A 23,184-nucleotide genomic window follows, 5' to 3' on the forward strand; every position below is an offset into this window, starting at 1 on the left:
TATATTGGAGAGTAACACTTGAGGAGAAAAAAGGGAGGAAGAAGGATTGGGCAGAAGAACAGTCAGACTTTGATGCTGACCTGACAATTTCTCCATCAACCCAACAGGGAGCTCCAGAGCAAAACTTGCCCTTAAAGGAGTCCTGCATTGGGAAGAAATGGCTAATCTTTGAAGCATTGCCTTCTTCAGTCCTTGGCCAGGGACTGCCCTATGAAGAGCATGACCTTGGCTGTAAAGCTGAGGCAGTTGGCCAAACACACTCCCCACAGCTCAGCAGCAAGCTTTTTCTTGAAGCTTGAAGGAGGATCTGAGCAGCGCATCTCCATGTCTGCCACAGCCAGCCACCTTTCCAATGGGAAATAGCCCCACTCCCAACTCCATGTAATTCTAACAAGGCAAGGAGTGGAGACCCTTTGCTTTCTTGGTCACAGAGTTGAGCACATGCCCCAAGGAAGGACAATCAGAATCAGTTTTAAACATTAGGCATATGGTGGTGAGGGACTCTCTCTTTCTCTGCAGTGATGAACTCTAAGGACCATATAAGCTTGTTGCTTCTTGGGGGCATCTTGTCACCATGTGGATAAGCCTATCTGAGGATCAGGCAGATGCAAACACAATCAAGAGATGGAACAAGAGACAAGAAGATAGAGACACACTGATAGTGGATAAGACATCTCTATGAGCCACTTGAAATCTTCTCGGCCTCTGCCCTTACTCCATCCACTGCTACCAAGATCAGGTCCATGCAGGCTTTGACCAGCCTCACGCAGGTGTAACCTGACAGTATTTGCCACCCTAGGACATCTCTGAGGCTGCAACGAGTTCACTTTCTACCCGGAGGCTTCTCTCTTGTGGGACACCTATGGAACCTGCTCAGCACTCACATGTGCAACCCATAAATGTGGAAGGAGTCAACACCCATGGCCACACTGGATGAATGGGGGACAGAGCCGATGAATGCACGCTTCTTCCTTTTGTTTCCAAGATCGACAGTCCTGAGATGCACTCTATGAGTCTCTCCTGAGGATCCCACAGTATCGAGCTCCAGTTTCCCATAATGCCAGGCAACTCATTAATGCATCTTTCACTTAGTTCTCTCACATTCTCTTTCCAATGCTGCTCCCAAATAAACTGCCGGCACACAAGCCTTTGTCTCAGGTTCTTTTATGGGGAACCCAGTCTACGACTGAGTAGACCCAGTCTACCCAGTCTATTTAAACACCTAGACCCAGCTGTTCCTGAATCTACTCCCTTGGATTTCCGAATTCCTTGTAACTCCAATATAGTTACAAAGTTTCTTTTTCCTTTTACTTTCTTTGTCATGTGTGTGTGAGTATGTGTGTGTGTGTTTAAGCTAGTTTGAGTTGAGTCTTTGTGATTCGCAACCCAAAAACACTCACTCCCACAACCCCATTTTCCTCTTCTAAGTTGCTCGTTACCCCCATCACATCATCACCACTTCCACCTTCCCAACACCTCTCCACCCTCCCAGTCAGCTCCAGGAAGATGAAGTGTCATCAGTGACTCCTCCCCATCCATCTCCTCCCAATACAACCAGATGCCAAATCTTGCAACCTTTCAGTGTTTTGAATATAAATGGTGTCTCTTATAGACAGCTCATTGAGTTTGAAGTGCCTGGAGGACCTCCAGCCACATCCAAATGGGAAGTTAGAGAAGCCAATCTGGAGTTTCGGCGATAGGTCAAGGCCAGAAATTGGGGAGAGATGGTCAAAACCGAGAGAGGCTGGATGAGGTCACTCAAAGGGCTTATACAGATGACAGGCCAAGGCTGGAGCCCTGCAACCCCGTGTTTAGGGGTTGCAGGAAGACATTGCTCATTGTTACTCTTCCTAACACTCCAGGCATGTTACACAGGTCCAGAAGAAATCTCAGCAGCAAGATGTCAGGTGCTGCAGAAGGTAAAGAAGGATCCAGGAGGCAGCAGAACCCTCATTGAGTGCCCCCTCCTCACATATGGACTCCATCTGTCTGGGTATCAGTACAGATCTGGATGAGGGGGTGAAAGTGAGCCATTTTAGCATCTTCAGACATCTCTGAGTGTCAAGCCTCCCTCCAAAATAGTTGCCTTGTCAGCACCCTTCAAACCACTAAAGACTATCAACTGAGGCAGGAGCATGGTTTCGGAGGTCAACCAATTTCTGCCCTCTTTTCTAGGCTCAAATCTCTCATTTGCTATCTTCGATTTCCCATTTGTCCCTTAAAAATCTCTCAGTTTCTGGTGGTTGTTGAACACTTCCACGGTAGAGCGGCAAGCCTGAAATTTACTTAGTTCTGAATTTATGCACAATGAAGGACTCAGGAAAGGTCCCCAGGCTTTGCAGTCATGCTCAAGCTGCATCAGGAGGGATTTAAAAGGGGACAGGAAACAGTTGACGTTCCACAAACCTTAGAGAGGATTGGTAAGTGCGCATCGGAAGGAGGATACAGTATGAGGTTAGCTGAATAAAATGGGAGGTGACAGCTGATTTTTGAGACGGCATCTTAACGAAGTTTCTAAGTGAGGAAAGAATACTTGCTGACAGACAGCGGTCGCTACTGTGATAGCAGACAATTTTCTGGGGCTCTGACTAGGAAAGCATTTTGTCTTAACCAATGCGTCCATATTGCAAATGCCAGATGGTTAGCGCATGCAGCACATGGTCGACAATGACATTTGAAACTTCGGATATTGGAGTCCTCTGCTCTTTTATTCTTTCCAAACCTACTGCTTCTAATATTTACCTTTGAGGATTATATAGTAAAAGACAAGATAAATTCATTGGTCACCATTCCTAAAACATTAGTTTGCCAAAACTAAACTGTATATCACAAGAATAAATAGAATCTGATCCCTAGAGCCTGCATTTTTGCAGGATTATGTACTCCGATAAGATGATTGGGGATGTAGAAGGAGTGGAGAAGCTAGACTTCAAAATGCAAAAGGCAAAGACATTTCGTTCACCTCCCTGATTCTGGGTGTCTCCTTGGCCCGAACACTCACTTGCGAAGAGAAGCTTTGCAGCCCCCACTTTTCTGAGCCTCCATGTATTATCTACAAAAACCCATGAAATGGCTTAGCACAGGAGTGTCAGATGCTTCTTACTGCATTCAACGTCATGATTTTGCAAATGAGGTATGCAGTTTGTCAAGCCAAAAAGGACTAATCGAGTATCTGCCATCTGGTCAATGCAGGGACTGGCAAACTATGGCCCGCAGGCCAAATCCAGCCCCCCACCTGTGTTTGTGCAGCCCACAGACATCGCTGGAGCAGGCTGGCGCTGTGAACCAGGAGACCAGCCAGGGCATCACTCTTCACCTCTATTTCTCCCTCTGTGCGTAGAACCCGCCTCTGGGGCCAGTGGCTGCTGCTCAGGGCCCATAGTGGTTGCCACCTATACATTGGGACCTCTGCTATTGGCAACTGCTGGGCCCTGAGTAGCCCGGAACCCTCCAGCCAGCTGCCCAAGTTGAGATGGCTCGGCTCTTCAGGAGGAGAGAGGAGTGTGCTGGGACCTGGGGGTCACTAAGGCAGGGTGAAACTGATCAGGGTGGCCTGCCTCTCCCTACCACCACCCACCTCTCAACACTCCTACCCCACCCCTGCCCTACCCAGTGCCAGGCCCCAACCCTAGGGCCAGTCACTCTTCTTCTGGAGAAGGTCTCCAGCAGATGACAACAGGGCACAAAGTTGCCCACCGCCCAAGACCAGCCACCCCAGGCAAATGGGGCAGGGGGGTGACAGGACTTCTCTCTCTTGTTATATCAGAACCCACATAATATCCTCAATTTTGCCTCTTGGCTTGCAAAGTCTAAAATATTTACTATCTAGCCCTTCACAGAAAAAATGTTGACCCCTGGTGTAAATTCTCATAAAACACTTTCTCCAAGAGATTAATGATGAAGGTGAAGAGGGGGCTGGAGGAGGGGGAAGCCTCAAGAACTTTTGCTGGGAATTCAGAAGTCCTTAATACGCATTTAAAAAGAGATGCAAACTGTATCTTCACATACCGAATCCACACGCTTCTGAAAGTTGCATTAATTTCTTGCCTTTTGTGTCCTTTGCACATCAGCCTTAGTTATATTGGGTATTTGAATGCCATCTACTGGGCACGAATGGCCTCCACTCATTGGAAAGATCATTCACACTCCAGAGCCGGGCAGTGACAGCTGCGCTGGGTCACACTGCACATGACAGCCAGCTCAAGGACTTGAAGTACACTGAAAGGCATTCTCTGCCGCAATCAAATTTCTTACTCATGGCAGAGCAGTTTCTCAACCTTTTTGTGGTGGGGGCTGTGCTGTGCATTGCAGGATGTTTCTCAGCATCCCCGGACTCTACTCTTGTAGTGGGGTGAATTGTGTTCCCCCTTAAAAAATATGCCCAAGTCCTAACCCCAGGTACCTGTGAATGTGACCTTATTAGGAAATACTATCTTTTTTTGTTAATGAAGAAGATCAGCCCTGAGCTAACATCCATGCTAATCCTCCTCTTTTTGCTGAGGAAGACTGGCTCTGAGCTAACATCTATTGCCAATCCTCCTCCTTTTTTTTTGCTTTTTCTCCCCAAAGCCCCAGTAGACAGCTGTATGTCATAGTTGCACATCCTTCTAGTTGCTGTATGTGGGACGCCACCTCAGCATGGCCAGACAAGCGGTGCGTCGGTGCGCACCCGGGATCTGAACCCAGGCCACCAGTAGCAGTGCACGCGCACTTAACCACTAAGCCATGGGGCCGGCCCCCCAGAAATAGTATCTTTGCAGATGGAATTAAGTTAAGGGTCTTGAGATGAGATCATCCTGGATTTAGGGTAGGCCTTAAATCCAGTGACAAGTGTCCTTACAAGAGAAGGAAAGGGAGGTTTGAGGCATAGAGGGGAAACCCATGTGAAGTGGAAGGCAGAGATTGAAGTGATGCAGCCACAAGCCGTGAAATGCCAAGGATTGCTGGAAGCCACCAGAAGCTAGGAGAGAAGCAAGGAATGGATTGTCCCTCAGAGTCTCCAGAAGGAACCAACCCTGCCAACATCTTTCAGACTTATGAACTCCAGAACTGTTGGAGAAAATTTTTCTGTTGTTTTAAGCCACCCAGTTTGTGGTATTTTGGTACAGCAGCATCAGGAAACTAATACAACCCACTAGATGCCAGTAGCACCGTCCCCGAGTTGTGACAATCAAAAATGTTTCCAGATATTGCCAAATGTCCCCAGAGGAGCAAAATCGTCCCCGGTTGAGAACCACTGTGTTAGCATTACACCTTCTAAAATCTAAAGGGAAGGACTCTTCCAATCTAAAAGGAAGGAATTCCTGAGTCCATAAATGCTGCCCAGCCACCCTACAAATTGAACAGCAGGTTAAGACTGTTGACACACTAGGCAAAAGGGGACAGCAACTGAATCGAGGGAGTTGAAATGCAGAAATAACCAGTACCTTTCTTTTTTGTTGATTAGACATTCTCTCTGAATCACCATTGGGCACAAGTGGGAAACTTTTTAAATCCATTTTGATCACGAAACATTAAGAGAACTATCATCTTCACTTCTTTGTGAGGTGAGAGGTGAAGTCCAGCATCCTGGAAACAGAAAGGAGCCCAGCACCTGTCACACACCCAGGGAGTCTCTCCCTTCACAACAGCGTGTTTCCAGGAGAAAGCGCAACAGTCCACAAAGGGGCTGTTTTCGTGAACAGGGGCTCCTGACTCTTGGCCTCTTCCACTACCGGTTAAAGCGAGATGCGACTTCAGCTCTATTTCTGGGAACAAACTTGGGCCACTTCCAAAAAGAGAGTGACAGTATCATTACTGGTTAGTAGTGTGGGCTCGAGAATCAGGCTGCCAGGTTTCAGAGTAGAGCTCTGCCATGCACTAGCTGAGTCCCCAGATCTACCTCCCCAGCCCTCAAGGTCCTCATCTGTACAATGGGGGCAGCCATGGTGTACTCAGCCCCGAGTGAGTATTCAAAAACATCATGAACTGAAAAAGTACTCAGCCTGGAGTTTGACTGGCATAGTAAAGTGTTCAGGAAATCTTTGCTATTATTTTCCAGAATGGATCACATTCTTGAATAAGCCAACCAATTTGGTGAGAACATAAAAGCTATTGGCACATGGAAGGCACTACCAGAAGCACGGAGTTACGAAACCTTAGGATTCCAAGTGGCCAAAAACAGAGAGTGCTCAGACAGAGAATTTTCAATTATCTGGATGAGGGATTATCCACAAATAGGGTGGGGAATCAAAAGTAGTAGTTAATGCAGAAATAACTAGACACAATCAGCGGCCACCATCAACAGCAGATCTCCCTCGGCAATGGCGTGTGAGGTCAGGGTCTCTGCTCTGAAAAGCCACCAGCAGACCTCAGAGAGATGCCAACCCGACCTCGATTTGGTGACAGTTAATCCACAAAGCTGATTCCTGAAACTAACTGAAAATAGACTGCTAAACATCACAACTATGTTGGATCCCAAAAATGCAATTCAAAAATACATAATTAAAAAAATTTGAATATGTGAGTGTATTGTTTTCCTCTTGCTGCTGTAATAAATTACCACAAACTTAGTGACTTAACACAAATTTATTATCTTACCATGCTAGAGGACAGAAGTCTGAATGGGTCTTACAGGCTAAAGTCAAGGTGTCAGCAGAGCTGCATTCCTTCTGGGGCCTCTAGGAGAGAATCTATTCTTATCTTTTCCGGCTTCTAAAGGCCGCCCACATTCTTTGGCTCATGACCCTGCATAACTCCAATCTGCTTCCATCATCCCATCTCCTTCTCTGACTCTGACACTCCTGCCTCCTTCTGATAAGAACCCTTATAATTATATTGGGCCCACCCAGATAATCCAGGATCATCTCCACGTGTCAAGATCCCTAACTGAATCATACCTGCAAAGTCCCTTTTTCCATGTAGGGTAACATATTCATAGGTTCTGGGGGTTAGGATGTGGACATCTTTAGGGGGGCAATTTTTGTGTCTACCACAGTGCGGACATTCTGATGAAACATATATCTAATCCAAGATGATCGTAATCATGAATGCATACAGAGATCAAGGTGCATATATGATCAGAGTCATGGTCAAGGGCAGCCAAGACCATACATGTGAAGTCCAGATTGAGAGGTCAGAATAAAGGAGTCAGCTCACCTCTGGCAAAGCAGGGAAGTCTTGGTGGAATAAAGAATCAGGGGCCGGGGGCTGGCCCCGTGGCGTAGCAGTCAAGTGCGCGTTCTCCCCTGCTGGTGGCCCGGGGTTCGCCGGTTCGGAACCCAGGCGCGCACCGACGCACCGCTTGTCAGGCCATGCTGTGGCGGTGTCCCATATACAGTGGAGGAAGATCAGCATGGATGTTAGCTCAAGGCCAGTCTTCCTCAGTGAAAAGAGGAGGATTGGCACGGATGTTAGCTCAGGGCTGATCTTCCTCACAAAAAAAAAAAAAAGAATCAGGGGCCAGTTAGTGAAAGAACAGAGATAGTCTGGCTGTCAGGACAGGTTATGGGCATCCTAGATGTAGGGTGCTACATTGACCAATGGCTGAAGAGAGCTAATAGATAAACACCCAAGCCTCTTGTCCCTTTTGGGGGTGATAGCTCTGGGATGCGTGCTCTACACTGTCCCCCCGTGTCTCCAGTCGCCCACAGCAGCAACTTGCTGGATGATACACCCTTTGGTGGCTGCCTTGCCACTCTCTGCCTCCCTTCTTCCCTGATCCCTTACGCTGTTTCCCAGCATCACCTTGCAAATAAATGACTTGCACTTGAATTTTTGTCTCAGGTCTGCTGTGGGGGAATCCAGAGCCCCCTCTGTACCCGCCACAGCCTCCCTCACAGGAGCACAAAAAGAATAAAACGCTTTCCCCAGGGCCTGTCATCACGGAGTGCTCGGGCGCGAGGGCAGAATCACCGTGCCTAGGACGACGCCCACTTGCCAGGTGGACAAGTGACATCCGGGCAAGGCGGGGGGGTAAAAAGAAGTTGAAGACCTGAAATTTCTAAAGGAACCCAAGACACAAAAATGTATCCCTGGCCCCAAATATCCCTCTTTTAGAAGGACAAAGATTAGGCTGTTCTTCCCTGTTTGCCATATGCCCCGTCCAACCCTAGGTGTTAGCGTTCATCCTTTTATAATGTCTCTTCTTTTAATTTATTCAAGCCTGATCTTGATTCATAGCCACCAACACTTTCTGAGTCATACAAATATACAATGCACTGGTTTATGAGGCTTTGGCATAAGACAAAGAGGAAAAAGATATATTCCCGGTCAGTGGTGTGCTGGTAAATGTTCTCCAATGGGGCAAAGAAAGAACCTGGTTTGCAGTATCTGCCGATTTCTATGGTGCAAATATTCCCACCATGGCTGATTTCGAGCTAGGAATGTGACAACAAGCTGGCAAAACTCCTGCAACTTGAACCATCGGTCTTGTGAGTTGGTACAAGTTGGCTTCATCACACCACTGCCCACCTTTCTAGGAATCCATAATGATAATAAATTCGTAGTCTGGGTGGACTATCTGACTTATCAAATTGACCCAAAGTGGAAAATGACTCAATATCACAGAGCTTTGTTTCTTACTCACGTGACAGTAGTGGGCAGGTAAACAGAGAGCTGGGAAGTCCTGCCCCGCAGTCATTCAGAGGCTTCTAAGGTCACCCTGGGTCATCTCCATTCCAGCCTGGCAGAGCAGAAGACTGCAGAGGATTGCACATGGGAAGTTTTTGTTTGTTTGTTTTTGGTTTTTTATTTGAAAAATTTTTTTTTTTATTGGTGTCATAATAGTTTATAACATTGCGAGATTCCAGTTGTACATTATTTGTCAGTCACCACATAAATGCACCCCTTCACCCTTGTGCCCGCCCCCCAACTCCCTTCACACATGGGAAGTTTTTAATGGGCCTCACTTCTGCTCATATTCCATTGGCTAGAACTAGTACATGGCCACACCTAACTGCAAGGAATGCTGGGAAATGTAGTCTGGCTGTACGCCCAGGAAGAAAAGGAGAACACACAGATTTGGTGAGCATCTGCTATCTCTGCCGCCGTCACATTTTGAGCATTGATGTTGTGTCAGGTACTGTGCTCAACAAGTTTATATGGATAGATGAATTAACATCTCTGATAGATGAGAACTGAAACTTAGAGGGGTTAAGTGATTTGCCCAAGGTTACACAGCTAGGAGGTAGCAGAGCCTGGACCCAAAATCATGTCCATCCTATGCCAAAATTAAAGGTCTTCAATAGATAATTTTCACCAGGCTTCACCTCTATAAATATAGTGGCCGAGGATAATACGATCCTAAGTCAGATACCAGCTAACGCAATTCTCTGGCAAGACACAGTTCTCAACTGGCCCTCTCAGACACTGGCTTTTGTCTTACTGGTGACCCCTAAGTAAGAGTGGATTCTTCCAGGTGGCACTTTTGTGGCCATTCCAGGATGCAAAAGCAGACATCCGCCAACACAGTTCTGCATCGGCAGCTGCGAAGTAGGGTCCAAGAGGTTTGTTAATAATATGAAGTACTCAAGTATGCATAGTATTTTTACTTTTTATAAAATATAAGTTAGTATGTTTATTCCTCCAATAACATTCCCCAACATCTTGCCTCAGCCTCCTTGAATCCCCAAGAAAGGAGTCAAGTTGCAAACTGTCCTGGGATTTTCCCACAAACCCAGAGTTTCTCTGTGGGAGTGTTTGCACTGGTGAACTTCAGCCATCTTGGATGTCACAGCTGAAAACAACTTTTTGAACCACTTCTCTAAAAATTACGGTCCTCATTCTATATTTTTATTCCCCTTCAGACGTGACTATTAGATGCACCTTTTGATATTTTTCTATTAAGTAAACAGAATCACTTAAAGTTCTTATATTTAAAAGAGAAAGAGAATCTATTAACCAAATCCAGAAATACTGAAATTTAATCTCATTTCTATTCTCTCTCAACATTGAGCACCAAAAGAACTTTCCAGTCAGTGGGGCATTTTTCGCTTTGATGTGACATGTTCAGTAAAGTCATGGGCATGGATTTCCTGAGCCGTTAGTCTCCACGGCATTGAGAGGCTGCCACACTTCTTTGCAGGTCCAGTTTGATCAAAGATACACTAGGGCATGTAGAGTCTTCAGACTCCACTTTCATATTCATTCTTTGGAAGTTCAGGATCTCTCAACTGAGCAGCCCTTCTCAGGCCATGAAACACCAAGCCGATTACCATTTTCTTTTGACACGGAGTGTTTTATGTGACATTTTACACAACGGCAGATGGGTCTCTTTTGGGGAAACGCTCTATGTCTCCAGAAAACTCTGCCAGGATTATTCTAAAAGGTCACAACTAGAGAAGAGGTTTTCAGCACTTATCCATTCTTCAAAAATATGTGATGATTATCATCAATTTATAAGATACTAGAATGGACACTGAAGAAAGATAATGGAGACATAGCTCCTTGACCTTGAGAAACTCATAGATTTGACCAAGAAAGCCAATCCCAGTTTTTTCACCTTCACGATTCCCACTTTAGGAGTCAATACTCTATGTTAGCCCTGGGCTGAAGAAATAAAAGAGAACCACAAGTTGCCGCATCTGCTTCCGGAGACTGTGCTTTGGAACTTAAAGTTAAGCTACTACGTAAAGCGAGGCCTGCTCTTAACTCTTAGAGTCGAACTTGAATGTCAAAGTGCAGACTTGAAACCATCATGAGCTCACACAGTCCCACCCATCCTGGAAGCAGCATGTGCTTTGCAGTTAGTCTCCAGGTCCAGTAATTGCAAAAACAAAACCCGAATCAGATGATGTGGTTTCAGCCAACAACAGCCCCTTCTCCGAGTCTGTAATGGTTGTTTATACTTTCCCATGTCAGTCTGCAGGAGTCCCCCTCTCTGCTTTTCTTCTCCCATTGGCAGCTGGTGCCGTGAACGTTTGGTTGAAACAAACATTCTTTCCTGGGGTATGCCCGTCTGTCCCCTCGCTCCGGGCGACCAGTGCACAGCCTTGAATTATGTATGTCTTGGTGCGGTTTTCAGATTGGGAATGGCAATGCTTTGGAGGGGGAGGCTCTGAAAGGGACTGAGGATGAGGCTGGATTCTTTCACCCCCGTGCCACACTGAGGTGTCCCTTCCCCTTGACGATCCTTGACTGACGATGCCTCTCTGTGTTTCATCTCGGGGACAATTTGGAGCTCACGTTACAATATGACTTCTGGGGCCTTTGAAGTCCCAGCTGCGGGGGCAGAAGCACTGTGGTGATTAGGGGGCCAGCCCTCTCTGGGGAGGGGGATGGCTGCACAGTTGAATACGAAACGCAATTAAAAAGGAGCACCTGGGCTGAAATAGAAGCAAAGAATGTGACTTTGGCTCCAAGCAGAAGGGGGCTCATTTAATCACACAAGAATGTTCATCTCTACAGAGTGCTTGATTCAGAAAAACCCAAAACTTCAAAAAACAAAAGCGAAACGAAACCAAAAAACCCCTCCGACTTGCCAGCAAAGCAAAGGAATGCATGACTTCTTGCTAACATCTTCAGGGCTGCCCACGGTAAAATTAAGTTAGCAGAGGCTCATCTCAGGACGCTGGTGAAATCTTTTATTCTTTTTGCTGCCCTGGTGTCTTCATACTTCCCCAGACGCCCATGGATTCTTGCGTTTTCCATCCTTTCTCACACTCACTCTGCCCCTCTACCCCCAGGGCTAATTTCCCAGAGGCAGTGCCTGTTCCAGGTGTGTGTATGTGTGTGCATGTGCACGCGTGTGTGTACGTGTGTGTTCTGGTTTTAGCACCTTATCTCCATCAAAACTTTCCCATCACCTTGGACCAGTGGTTCTCAATCTTGAGCTGCATCTGAATCAGTTGGAAGGCTTGTTAAAACACAGATGGCTGGGCTCTGTCCCCCAACTTTCCGATTCACTAGGTCCAGGGTGGGGCAAAGGATTGGCATTTCTTATTTTTTTTTTTTTCTTTTTTCCCCCAAAGCCCCAGTAGATAGTTGTGTGTCATAGCTGCACATCCTTCTAGTTGCTGTATGTGTGACGCGGCCTCAGCATGGCCCGAGAAGTGGTAGCGCCGGTGCGCACCCGGGATCCAAACCCGGGCCGCCAGCAACGGAGCGCGCGCACTTAACCGCTAAGCCACAGGGCCGGCCCAGGATTGGCATTTCTAACAAATTGCTGGCTGATCCTGATGCTGCTGCTCCAGGGACCACACTTCAAGAACCACTGGGTTAGACCAACCAGTTGGACTCAGAGACTAATCTGAGCTGAGGTGAACTGTCATGTAGGAAAAAGTTCCTGGACTTAAAGTCACCAAGAGGAGCCACGTTTGAGATCTAGGCAGACACCAACTAGCTATACCAACTGGGGCAAGTCCCTGGAGCCCAGGGCTTCTCAATCTTGACAACACTTTAGAATCACACGGCAACTCTTTGTAAGTTGATGTCAGGCCCCACCCCGGATCAACTGAATACGAATCTCAGGGCATCGGTATGTTGTAAAAGCTCTACAGGCGATTCTCCTGTGCTTTAACCTCTCTGAGCCTCAGATTCACCTTCTGAACAACGGGTATAATAATTTTCACCTCGTGGGACCACTGAGAGGAATCAACATAAATAAATATTAAAACCCCTTCGTAAATGACAAAGTGCTAGTCAAATGTTAGGTGTTACTTTCCCTTGCAGAAAACATTTAAATTTTAACAGAGGTCACCAATACCTCTGCTATTGTCTAAGTCGGGACAGATATTTTTGGCACAAGTTAAGCTGTTGGAGAAACTTGGAGGATAGAAGTTTTTTAACACGTTCATGTTATTCCACCAACACACACAGTCACTCTGCTTCTGTTTTAAAAGCATCTCTTCGGGACCGGCCCCTAGGTGGCGTAGCAGTTAAGTGCGCGTGCTCCGCTCCTGGCGGCCCAGGTTTGGATCCCGGGAGCGCACAGGCGCACCGCCCGTCAGGCCATCTGTGGTGGCGTCCCACATAAGGTGGAGGAAGATCAGCGCGGATGTTAGCTCAGGGCCAGTCTTCCTCAGCAAAGAAAAAAGAAGAGGATTGGCATGGATGTTAGCTCAGGGCTGACCTCCCTCACACAAAAAATAAAAGCATCCCTTCATATTTTCCACCCGGTTTAAGGAAGAAAGTTAAATTACCCTTAGTGGCTATCCAGTGGTTTGGCGACCCTAATTTACTCTAAGCCAGGAGTCAGCAAACTTTTTCTGTAAAGATCCAAAAAGTAAATATTTTAAGCTTTGCAGGCTATGCAGTCTCTGCTGCAACTGCTGAACTCTGCCGTTGTCTCTTGAAAGCAGCCAGAGGCAATTCGGAAACAAATGGGCATGGCTGTGTGCCAATAAAACTTTATTTACAAACACAGGTGGCAGGCTGGATTTGGCCCACTCTGCTGTAGTTTGCCAGCCATTCCTCTAAGCTCTCAATACATACACAAAAATGATCAAAGTTGACTCAAGCAAGCAGCTGGGAATCTTCCCAATGGAGTGTACCAAGCAGAGAGGCATTTTCTATTCATGCTCGTGTGTATGGACTGGACGTGGGAGACGGCTGAGGAAGGAGCACACTGGCAGATCACACAGCCAGCTGAAAGGGAAGTCATTCACTTCGAAATCGCCAGTTGGTGGGAGATATACACCCAAGGAAGGTGACTGTAGTCTTCCGGGGTGCACCATTAGGTTCTCAGAAAGAAAGAGGCAATGTCCCCCCTCCCTTACTTAAATCGTGGCTTTCTGCTTAAAAGTGGGGGACACTCTTCCCTAGCCACCAGGACACACCAAAGCCTGTCTCCAGGCCTTGGACTCCCCACCCCATCTTTGTCTAACACTAGGGATTTTCATCTAGCTTTATGAAACACTCACCAAAACTACCCCAAAGCATGGTCCCTTTGTCCGTGCTTTGTAAATCCCAGGGCTCCCTTCTGTACAATTGGAGTGGGAGAGGGATTTGCCCCTCACACATACACACACTTGGCCATGTCAGGAGACATTTTTGGTTGTCAAAACCAGGGAGATGGGAGCTACTGACATAGAGTGGGTGGAGAGCAGGGATGCTGCTCAACATCCTACAGCGCAGAGGACAGCCCCTCCACAAGGAACGATCCAGCCCAAATGCTGCCAGTGCTGAGGTGGAGCAACCCCGCGACAGAGCATGACACGGGAAAGTTGGGGGCTGAGAAATAGGACGGAGAGACCTCAGGCCAAGTATCTCTCCACCTTGTTTCTCTGGACAGGCTCCTTCGGTGACCCAATCACTGCAGCCATCACTCCCTGCTTCCTCCGGAAGTGAGAGAATCTTGGAGAACTCTGGATCTGAGAGCTGGAAGTAAGCTCAGGAGATCATCTCCTTCAGACCCGGCACCTAAGGTAGCGCATCTCAAACTTTACGCCGCACGTACATCCCCTGGGGATCTTGTTAAAATGCAGATCTGACTCAGCAGCCCTGGGCGGGGATTGGAATTCTGCATTTCTAATCAGCTCTGGTGATGCAGACCCTGCTAGTCCCTAGACACCATTCTGGTTATCAAGCACAAGGAAAGGTCCCTGCTTCACAGATGACGTGCCTGAAGTCCACTAACGGTGATGCACTTCTCCCAGGTCACTCAGCTAGAAATTCTGAAAAGAAATCAAAAAAGAGACTTCTGGACCCTCACACTCCTGTCCCGATGGCAGCACTTCCCATGGGACTGGTCTTTGGAACCCCAGTCCCATGAGGTGGAACTTTCCAATGTATTTAATCACAGAATCTACTCTCTTCCTCGGGCACCTAGCAGCATCCGGCAGAAACACGTATCCTTGAAGCACTGGAAGCGCATCCCCACCGCAGGCAGACCTGCTAGTTCTCCCCCGCTCTTTAACAGCTAGTTGAGCCTCCTGCCCCATGGAGCAACTCAGCACCTGGCAAGCCCCCGGAGAAAGTTCCTCGTTGACCATGTAAACCATCCACAGCCATTCTTGGAAATACTCTGGTCTTTCTGGGGGCAGACTGAAGTTTGAGAAATGCCGGAAAAGGAAACCTGTTCATCAAAAGGAAGCTAGCTCCAATTTCCACTTCAGTTAGTATCAGCTGGAAACAGGTGGAAGCCCTGCGAGTGAGTGTGTGTGAAATGGACATGGAGCCCCATAGAAGGAAGGAATGTTCTACTACCAGCAAGCGTCCTCTGGACTCAACCTGTCAGGGAGCCTGTGGGACAAGAATTTATGTATGTGTTTTCAATTTCTCTGACAGAATCTGTTTGGATTGAGGACGGCTGTTTCATCTTTGAAATATGTGTTCCATAACAAACGCTGGAATCACATAGAAATTGCTCCCTTCATTCTGTGAGCCAAACTCTGACTAAAGGGGTTTAGAAATCCCCACAAGGTGCTCTCCGCTTATTGCTCATTCGCAAAGAAAAAACCATTTCTTTAATGAAATGCAATGTTGAGGAACTGCCAAAAATAGACGCTCCCTATCTGCCTTCACATATGGTAGCTTCTTTCTAGCCAATTAACTCCCAATGAACTGGGGAAGCGATGCAACAACAGGCACGCCAGACTCCCCCGTGCTCACTGGAGTACATTGTCTCCAGAGAACATGGAAGTTTCTGGTCCTGTCTCAACTCATGAAAGCCCAGGAAGAAGCCTGCCTGACCCAGACATTTATTTGCAAGGCCATTCTGGTTAGCTCTAGCTAAGCTCCCAGAATTAAAGCTGATGGTTAGTCCCCTTTCGGACAAATCCTGTTCATTCACTCTCCCCTCTGGTTTTTAGCTACATCATGTTGAAGGGAAATATCCAAGGCCCTCAAAAGCTGGTCTTTCATGAGTTTTACTAACAAGACTTATTTCTACATTAACATCATGCCAGAGAGATTTTCCTCTGTCTGGAAGTGGAGCGGGTATTGGGTTTTACATTGTCTGAAAATAAGCAAGTAACATACAGTCTTGTGTTTCATGAACTCTTGCTCCAAATTTTAAGCTAATCAATAGTTCAGAATCCAGGTGTATTGATACTTTTCTGCTCTGCAAGCCGATACAAAGCTACAGAGAAATGGAATTTCCTACCAAGTAGTTTCTTTTCTAATCATTTTCCCATGAATTTGGAGTCACAGAGAACTTTTTTTGACATCCCTTAAGAGATCTGAGTTTTTGTTTGTTTTGTTTCATTTTGGTTTTTTAGAAAAATGACTGCAGAAGAGCTACAAAAAAAGGCAATTGGTTAGCCCAATCTGTGTTTACTTTTAGGGGTCTTATAATTAAAGTGTAATACGTCCTTTAACAACACAAAATTAAAGTAATTTCCAAATACAGCTACTGGGAGGGCTTCATAACATGAGAAAATGATCATATGTACCATTTGCACGGTCTATTCCATGCTAAATGCTCTACAGTGATTATCTCGTTTAATTCTCACAGCCATGCCACTAGTTATGAGCAACAGCTCACTCTACAGAGATGGGGAAACCCAGGCTCAGAGAGGTTCAATCCCTTTGACAATGTCACACAGCCAAGAGACAATGGAGCTGGAACTCAAGCGCACTCCTATCAGTGTTGAAGTCAACGTGACTCCCTGAAAACTCAATATTGAAATTCTGTTAGACTCTTGGTTCTGTTTGCTCTTAGGATACCATTAGACCACAGAAGTTTCCAGGCATGGCTTTAACACCACTGATATGCCAATGGCTTGTCTGATATGCCAGTGGTTGTCTCTAACCCTAACAATTCCCCTGAACCCTTGACTTGAATGTCCAAGAGATCTCTCCAATGTAGCACTTCCAAAGCAGAGCTCTTCAGCTCATCCAGCCCATCTCAGTAAATGGCAACTTAGTTGTACCATTTTATATCCACTCCACCAGCAAATCTGTTGGCTATACCTTAGAAGTATATGCAGAATTCAAGAACTTCTCTGGGGCAAGCCTCCATCATAACTCACCTATTTGCAATAGCCTCCTAGGCAGATTCTTGGCTCCTAGTCTTGCTGTACAACAGCCAGAATGGTTTGTGTATAACGCAAATCAAATCATGTCATTGCCCTGAACTCCACGTCTTTATCTGGCCTATGGTCTGGCCCTACAAGGCCCTGAAGCAGCTGCTTGTGTCTACGCTCTCCCCAAAGGAAAAACAAAACCAGCTTCCAATACCTCCACTCCCTCCCCAAGCACCACACGTCCTGCAGCCACTCACCCCGGAGCAGGCTAGGCCTGTTCCACCTCAGGACATTTGCACTTGTTGTCCCATCTACTGAAGATGATCTTCCCCAAGCTGGCCCCGGAGGCTGGCTTCTTCTCCTAATCAGAGAGGACTCCTCTCACTGCCTCTTCTAGGTCAAAGGTATGTGGCATTCTCTGTGCATTTTTTTTTTCAAATTTTCTGTAAAGTTGAAAATTTCAAAATAAAAAAACTGGTGGGGAAGGACGTGATTCAAACCATTGTGGCTCCCAAATAGATAAAAAAATTTTCCGTTGAAAGAAAGAATAAATCTTAGACCACTGCCGAAGCTGTCCTCCCCAGCATCTATGAACAGGGCAGACATACAGATGGCCTGGGGACAGTGGTCCTACCCTATCCTTGGATATTTATAGCCCCAGTCTGAATTCTTATTTAACTATCGTGCACCAGGCTAAGAAGGGATTTTAAAGCTGTCCAAACTGACGTCACACTCTTGCATGACAATCGTAAGAACGGGTCTTTAACTTTACCAGATACTTCAGCAGTCACCAGAATTGGGTTTCTGGAGGTTCCATTGGATAGAAACAGGCTGTGAAATCAGTATCTCTTCCATTTACAACATGCTTCTTGAGGACTCGGCGCATGTTTTATTTTTAAAAACAGAGTTCAAAAATTTAATTTTTAATAAGGTGCCAACATTTACACAGCATGTTACAATAAAAAAAAAAAAAACAACCCCACATTGCTATGTGGTCGTTCCAACACCAAATGCAAACAAATCTCCTAACAGTCGCACGTAGGCTCATTCCCAGTGTACCTAGGACAGCAAATCAATAGTTATTACCACACCAGTGAAGATGGAGTCTGCTTCATGTTCCCCAAGTTAGATCGCAGGCTCCCCATCATGTACGTCGTTGCCAAGCTTAGAAGCTGAGTCTGATAAAACGATGCCCACGCGAAATTTAAATGTAGGCGCAATATTCCAATTATGTAATTCAATATCCCTCCTCCTTGGGTTTCTCATCTTTTCCAGCTCGGCATCTGATAATGAATACTCAGCAGAATCTGCACATGTTGATAATTGAAAGTAACCAGTTCTCACCTAAGTGAAACAAACTGCTCAAAATCTTTCAGTTTCTGAGACTTATTAGGGCCAAAAATCTATCTATTGACATGTCGTCTCCTTTGTCAGGTCTTTGGGAAGTACTGAATACAAAAATTTGAGATTACCTGGTTCTAAGTAACAGCAGACACTGACTATTGATTTGCTTCTAGCACATTCACCTTTCCCTAAAAGCCACCTGCACATCTGCATTCCCAGGGGAGGCTCTCAAAAACACTTGCAAGAAATTCACATGTCACTTTCAGGATACTCTTTATTTGGTGTCCATCCTTCTACAACACATTTCCTCAGTAATTGAGGGGGGGGAGCAAGAAACAGGTTGATACAGTTTGTCACAGAACTCTTTTTCCATTAGGTATCTATGTTTATTTACATCAAAAACTGATTCAGAAAGAATCCAGAAAGTGCTACAAATGTCTAAAGCCTGGAAAAGAAAACACATTATTCTGAGAAACGTTTATTTGACCTCCACATCCCCGTTCTCCTCATCTTGCTCATCAGCGCACCAGGCAAAGTGGATGAAGTTCTCCATCTGGACACAGCAAATACTTCCAAGAATCCCTACGCATGTACTTTTACGAGAAGGCGTGACAAAGCCCGGCAGCACGTTCCCCAGCGAGTCTGTCTGAGGCCCCGGGCCGGTGGGCGAGTGGACTGCAATGGCTGAGTTAGGGCTCCGAGGGAGGAAGGCAACTGACTCTGGCAGTCCCCACTGCAAACTCCCCCATCTTTGCCCTTAACCTGCCTGTCTGATGCTGGCCTTCTGTTGAGGAGAGCCTGAACCCCATGACAAATTAGAGCTTCAACTTGTGAAGGAAAACAAGGTTAGGTTATTTAAGTCAAGTAACACTCCCAACTGTTTCCCGTGATGTCACAGACATCTCTACGCTAAGCATTGGGGAGAAGGACACAACTCCCCTTGGTGACCTTGGCCCAGAGTAAACTGTCACCTCATCCCTCCACAGCCTCAGCTGGAGGCGGAGACAATTCTGTGGTTTCAGTGACCTTTGGCTGTCCGCTCACTGTTTGTGTTCCCTTCTGAAGCTCCTTGTTTCAGCTAAAAGGGCGTCCTGGATTATATAAATCCAGGGTATGACTAATACTCTTTTGGGAGGCCTCGTAGGAGTAAGATGGGAACTACATGAAGCAATCTTGAAGACTTTTTAGAATTTAAAGTCCAGGAGAATCCAGCTTAACTTGCACATGTTCCATGGAAACCCCAATAACAATAATATTAGGATCTGTTACTCAATACTTACGCGCTGCAAATGAGAACAAACTTCATTCTATTATAGGATCAAATATTACATTCTTTCCCATTGACTGCTATTTCCACACTGCGGTGGCTTCTTTGATATTATTTTGGAGGGGGCCAATTACAGAAACAAATTCTCCATAGTTTGTCAGCATGATCTGACAAACTTTTTTAACCCAGAGAATACTTCAGTATATTTTCTTACATCAACTAGAAGTTTCATAGAAACCCGCTTGTAGCTAGGTTTTTATCCAAAGTGAACATTTTTCTTAGGGCTAAGAAATGACAGGTTCTGATTAGGAGTTCTATATCAAATCTGAGAGAAGGACTGAGGGGCTATAAGCTTAGAAGAGAATGTTCAGAGGGGTTTGGCAAGAGAGAGAGAGTAAAGAAGATAGGAAGGACAATGACAGAGACACAGTGATGGCATCCAATACAGCAGACAATATTCCCTTCCCAAAGACCAATTCCCCTTCCTCATTAAGAGAATCTAAATTTCGCTCAGAGTAATATGCATAGCTAAAAATCTTCCTTTCCAGGCTCACGTGCAGCGGGGGGGGGCGGAGAAGGGGTGCCATGTGACCGAATTCTAGCCAATGGACGTAAGCTGAGCATCTCTGGGAAAGCTTTGCTGTCCTGATGTAGATACTGCTCCTTGTCACTTGCCTCTTCCTCCCTCTTTTTGCTTAGAAGGCAGACATGATACCTAGCAGTTCAGTAACCATCTTGTGACTATGAGGCAATAAGCCAAAGGACAAAGGGCAAGGATGGTGGGAAAAACACCAGAAGAGTGCGGATCCTTGAGGACAGTCCTGAGTGCCTGCCCCCGGGTTTCTTATTCACCTCTTCACTGTGTCGAGTTTTCTATTATTTGCAGCCAAATGCACACCTGATACATCAATATCCAACAATGAGATTGAAAAGGATGAGGACAACTCAGTGGAAAGGGAAGAACAAAGACTAAAGTGAAGGGCAAGGGGGATGAATCTTTCAGAGATCATACAGCGGACCTGAAAAACACAGCTGAATTCCTTCCCGCGGAAAAACCAGAAGTCCTGACTAAAAGAATAAATGTAACATTAAGTCCAACACAAAGATGCCCAATGCTCAAATTGGCTGTCTACGATTTAACTCTGTCCTTCTGTGCTTTGATTGCTAGTATGAAAGTGCATGCTCATACATTAAAGCTGGACGCTTTGCACCCTACAGAGAAGAGAATGGAAGAGATTTAGAATCAATTTCGTATTTCTCTTGCAATCCATTTGGAGGAGTTCCCACTGAGAACTCGTACACCTCACCCTTCTGGCAGCAGTATTTAATAAGATCTGAGCAGGAAAATAAGTAGTAACACTGAGTAGCCTGTGTTGACTCTTGCATACGCTATTTGGAAATTAAAGCACATTTACAGCAAGCTGGCAGCATACAGAATATGGCCCATGGAAAGTGCTGGACTGATCAATATTTAAGAATGCACAGGCAACAGCAATAAATAAGTAAAGCAAATGCAATGGGGATGCAAATCAATGATTGAGTGTGTATACCCTCAAAATAAGGATGAATCCCTTTTATGGGAGGAAATATAGTGCAGCACTAAACGCTCCAATAGTTCGTCGTGCAGTCCCAAGATGCTGGTCTTGCATAGAGAAATGATTTCTTCATACTCATCATAGCAGGAGACCCTGATGTTGGCTCAGAGACTGACAATAAGCAAAATAACAGGCTGAGAACAGGAGCAAGAAATGGGATGGTCACGAGTGAACCCACCGACATACTTGCAGCTTTCACTATGCTCATATTTAATTTCTTTTTCTTTTCCAACGAAGTAAGTGCAAATATCTTTAGTCTGATTCAGTAACATAGCAGCAAAACTTCAGGAACCAATAAATAAGGACGCTGACATACCAACACCCCTTTGCCTTTGGGACTCAAAGCTTCACAGGCATCAGCCTCAAGCAGAAGGGGCAAACGTTTCTTGACTCAGCCTGTGTGTTCCATGTCCTTGTACAAACCACATGGTTTACCCCCACCCCCATTCCCCCATAGCAGTTAGTAAACTCATTAAGAAACACAGCTTGAAACTCATAAGGGGTTAAAGCTATAAAATACCTACTCATTGATATATTTTTTTTAAAAAAAAAAAAGGTTTCATTCTTCTTCCCTTCCTTTCAAACAAAGCTTTTGTTTCCGCTGCCCTCAGTGCATGATCGTTCATTAGGATAACATATCATTTGTTTATTTCTTTTAAAATGACACAGTTGTTGTGTTTTTCTCAAAATAATTGCCACCTCGTTTCTAATTAAACATGATGGATTCAGGGTCCTGGTTTGCCATCTGGGCCATATGTCTCAGAACATCCTTTTTCGTGATGATGCCAAGAAGTCTCCTGGAAAAGAAACAAAATGGAGAAAGGAGGTCAACCGTGCAATACCGACCCATGCTTGTCCCTAAAGCCCAGTGCTTTCTCCACCTGGGCACACAGAGACATTTCCCAGCCTCCCCTGCGGTTGGGTGGGGCAACTGAGTGAGCTCTGGCTGGTGGCGTGTGGGTGGAGGTGACAGATGCCCCTCTCAGGTCACCTGCATTTCCTCACACTCTCTCATCTGCCAGCCAGAGGCAGGGTAGCCAGTGACGGACTCCAAGGTCACAGAGGACTGACGTAGAGGCCACCAGATTCAAAGACCTGGGTCCTTGAATGACTGTGTGGTGCAGAGCCTACGCCTGCTGCCACACACACACTGGAAGTGACAGGGGAGAAAAATCAACCTTCATTGTGTTAGGCCACTGAGACTGCAAGCTTGTTTATTATGGCAGTAAACCTACGATGACTAATACACTCTCCTAAATCTCAAGACTGTAATCAATTAAGAAAGGGCTTATGAAAGCCATTGTCAAAACTCGACCACACCACACAAATTCCAAGTATAAGGTATCTTAAGTATAACAATTGATTCTATTTTAAATCTACCTTAATGGAAGGGTAAAGTTTGACATTTATCTTTGACCATACATGTAAATTACCTCCTCTTCCAAAATTCCATTGCATTCAACTTACAAAACCACCACCACTTATCAGGGTCCCTTATATAGGGCCACCTAGACAATACACTGCACAACTCCAGGGAGCACTGTTCACAAACACTGCAATGTAAACAGTGCCCCCGGGATTATGCAAGTGTAAACACTTGCACAACCAGCTACGGCAGCCGCTGCCTCACTCTTGATTTTATTAAATATTTAAATGACCACCGGCTGGAACAAATCATTTCCCTTAGGCAGAGTGAAAGATTTGAAAGAAGGGGATGTACACAACTTCTTTGGAGAAAAGAAGTTCCATTGCCAAATTAGTTTGCAAAATGCTGCTCACCGTATCTCCATCATACCCAACAAGAGGGGAATGGAGAAGTAAAGAACTGTGGCAGTCTCACACCAGAATACTGGATTGCTATCAAAATGGCAGCTTTCTACTCTGTATCTATGTGAAATGATGATATACCAAAAAATCAGAAAACACAATTGTAATACAGTGTCATTTATTTTAATTAAAGCCAAATTAGTCAAACTCATCTCTTACTAATAGAAAGTGAATATGAAGAGGGAATGCAAGTATTCAGAGCAGTATTCAAATCAGTTATACCTGGTGAAATGGACACTGGCTAGTGAAACTATCAGGCCAGAATTCT

General features: G+C 45.6%; 1 protein-coding gene across 4 annotated transcripts in view; it reads right to left on the reverse strand.

The window, feature by feature from the left end:
- Nucleotides 1-18,483: 18,483 nt before the first annotated feature.
- CLCN4 (Cl-/H+ antiporter 4) overlaps nucleotides 18,484-23,184 on the reverse strand; it is a 92,340-nt gene continuing 87,639 nt past the window's right edge. For all 4 annotated transcript variants that reach the window (XM_087426545.1, XM_087426548.1, XM_087426546.1 and 1 more), the window contains one exon: nucleotides 18,484-21,886. In XM_087426545.1, coding sequence (XP_087282671.1) covers nucleotides 21,796-21,886 — 91 coding nt within the window. In that variant the 3' untranslated portion in view covers nucleotides 18,484-21,795. The remainder of the gene's footprint in view (nucleotides 21,887-23,184) is intronic.

Source organism: Ceratotherium simum, chromosome X (genome assembly GCF_057802395.1).
Source record: "Ceratotherium simum simum isolate JZ-2026a chromosome X, ASM5780239v1, whole genome shotgun sequence".
NCBI classification, from domain to species: Eukaryota; Metazoa; Chordata; class Mammalia; order Perissodactyla; family Rhinocerotidae; genus Ceratotherium; species Ceratotherium simum.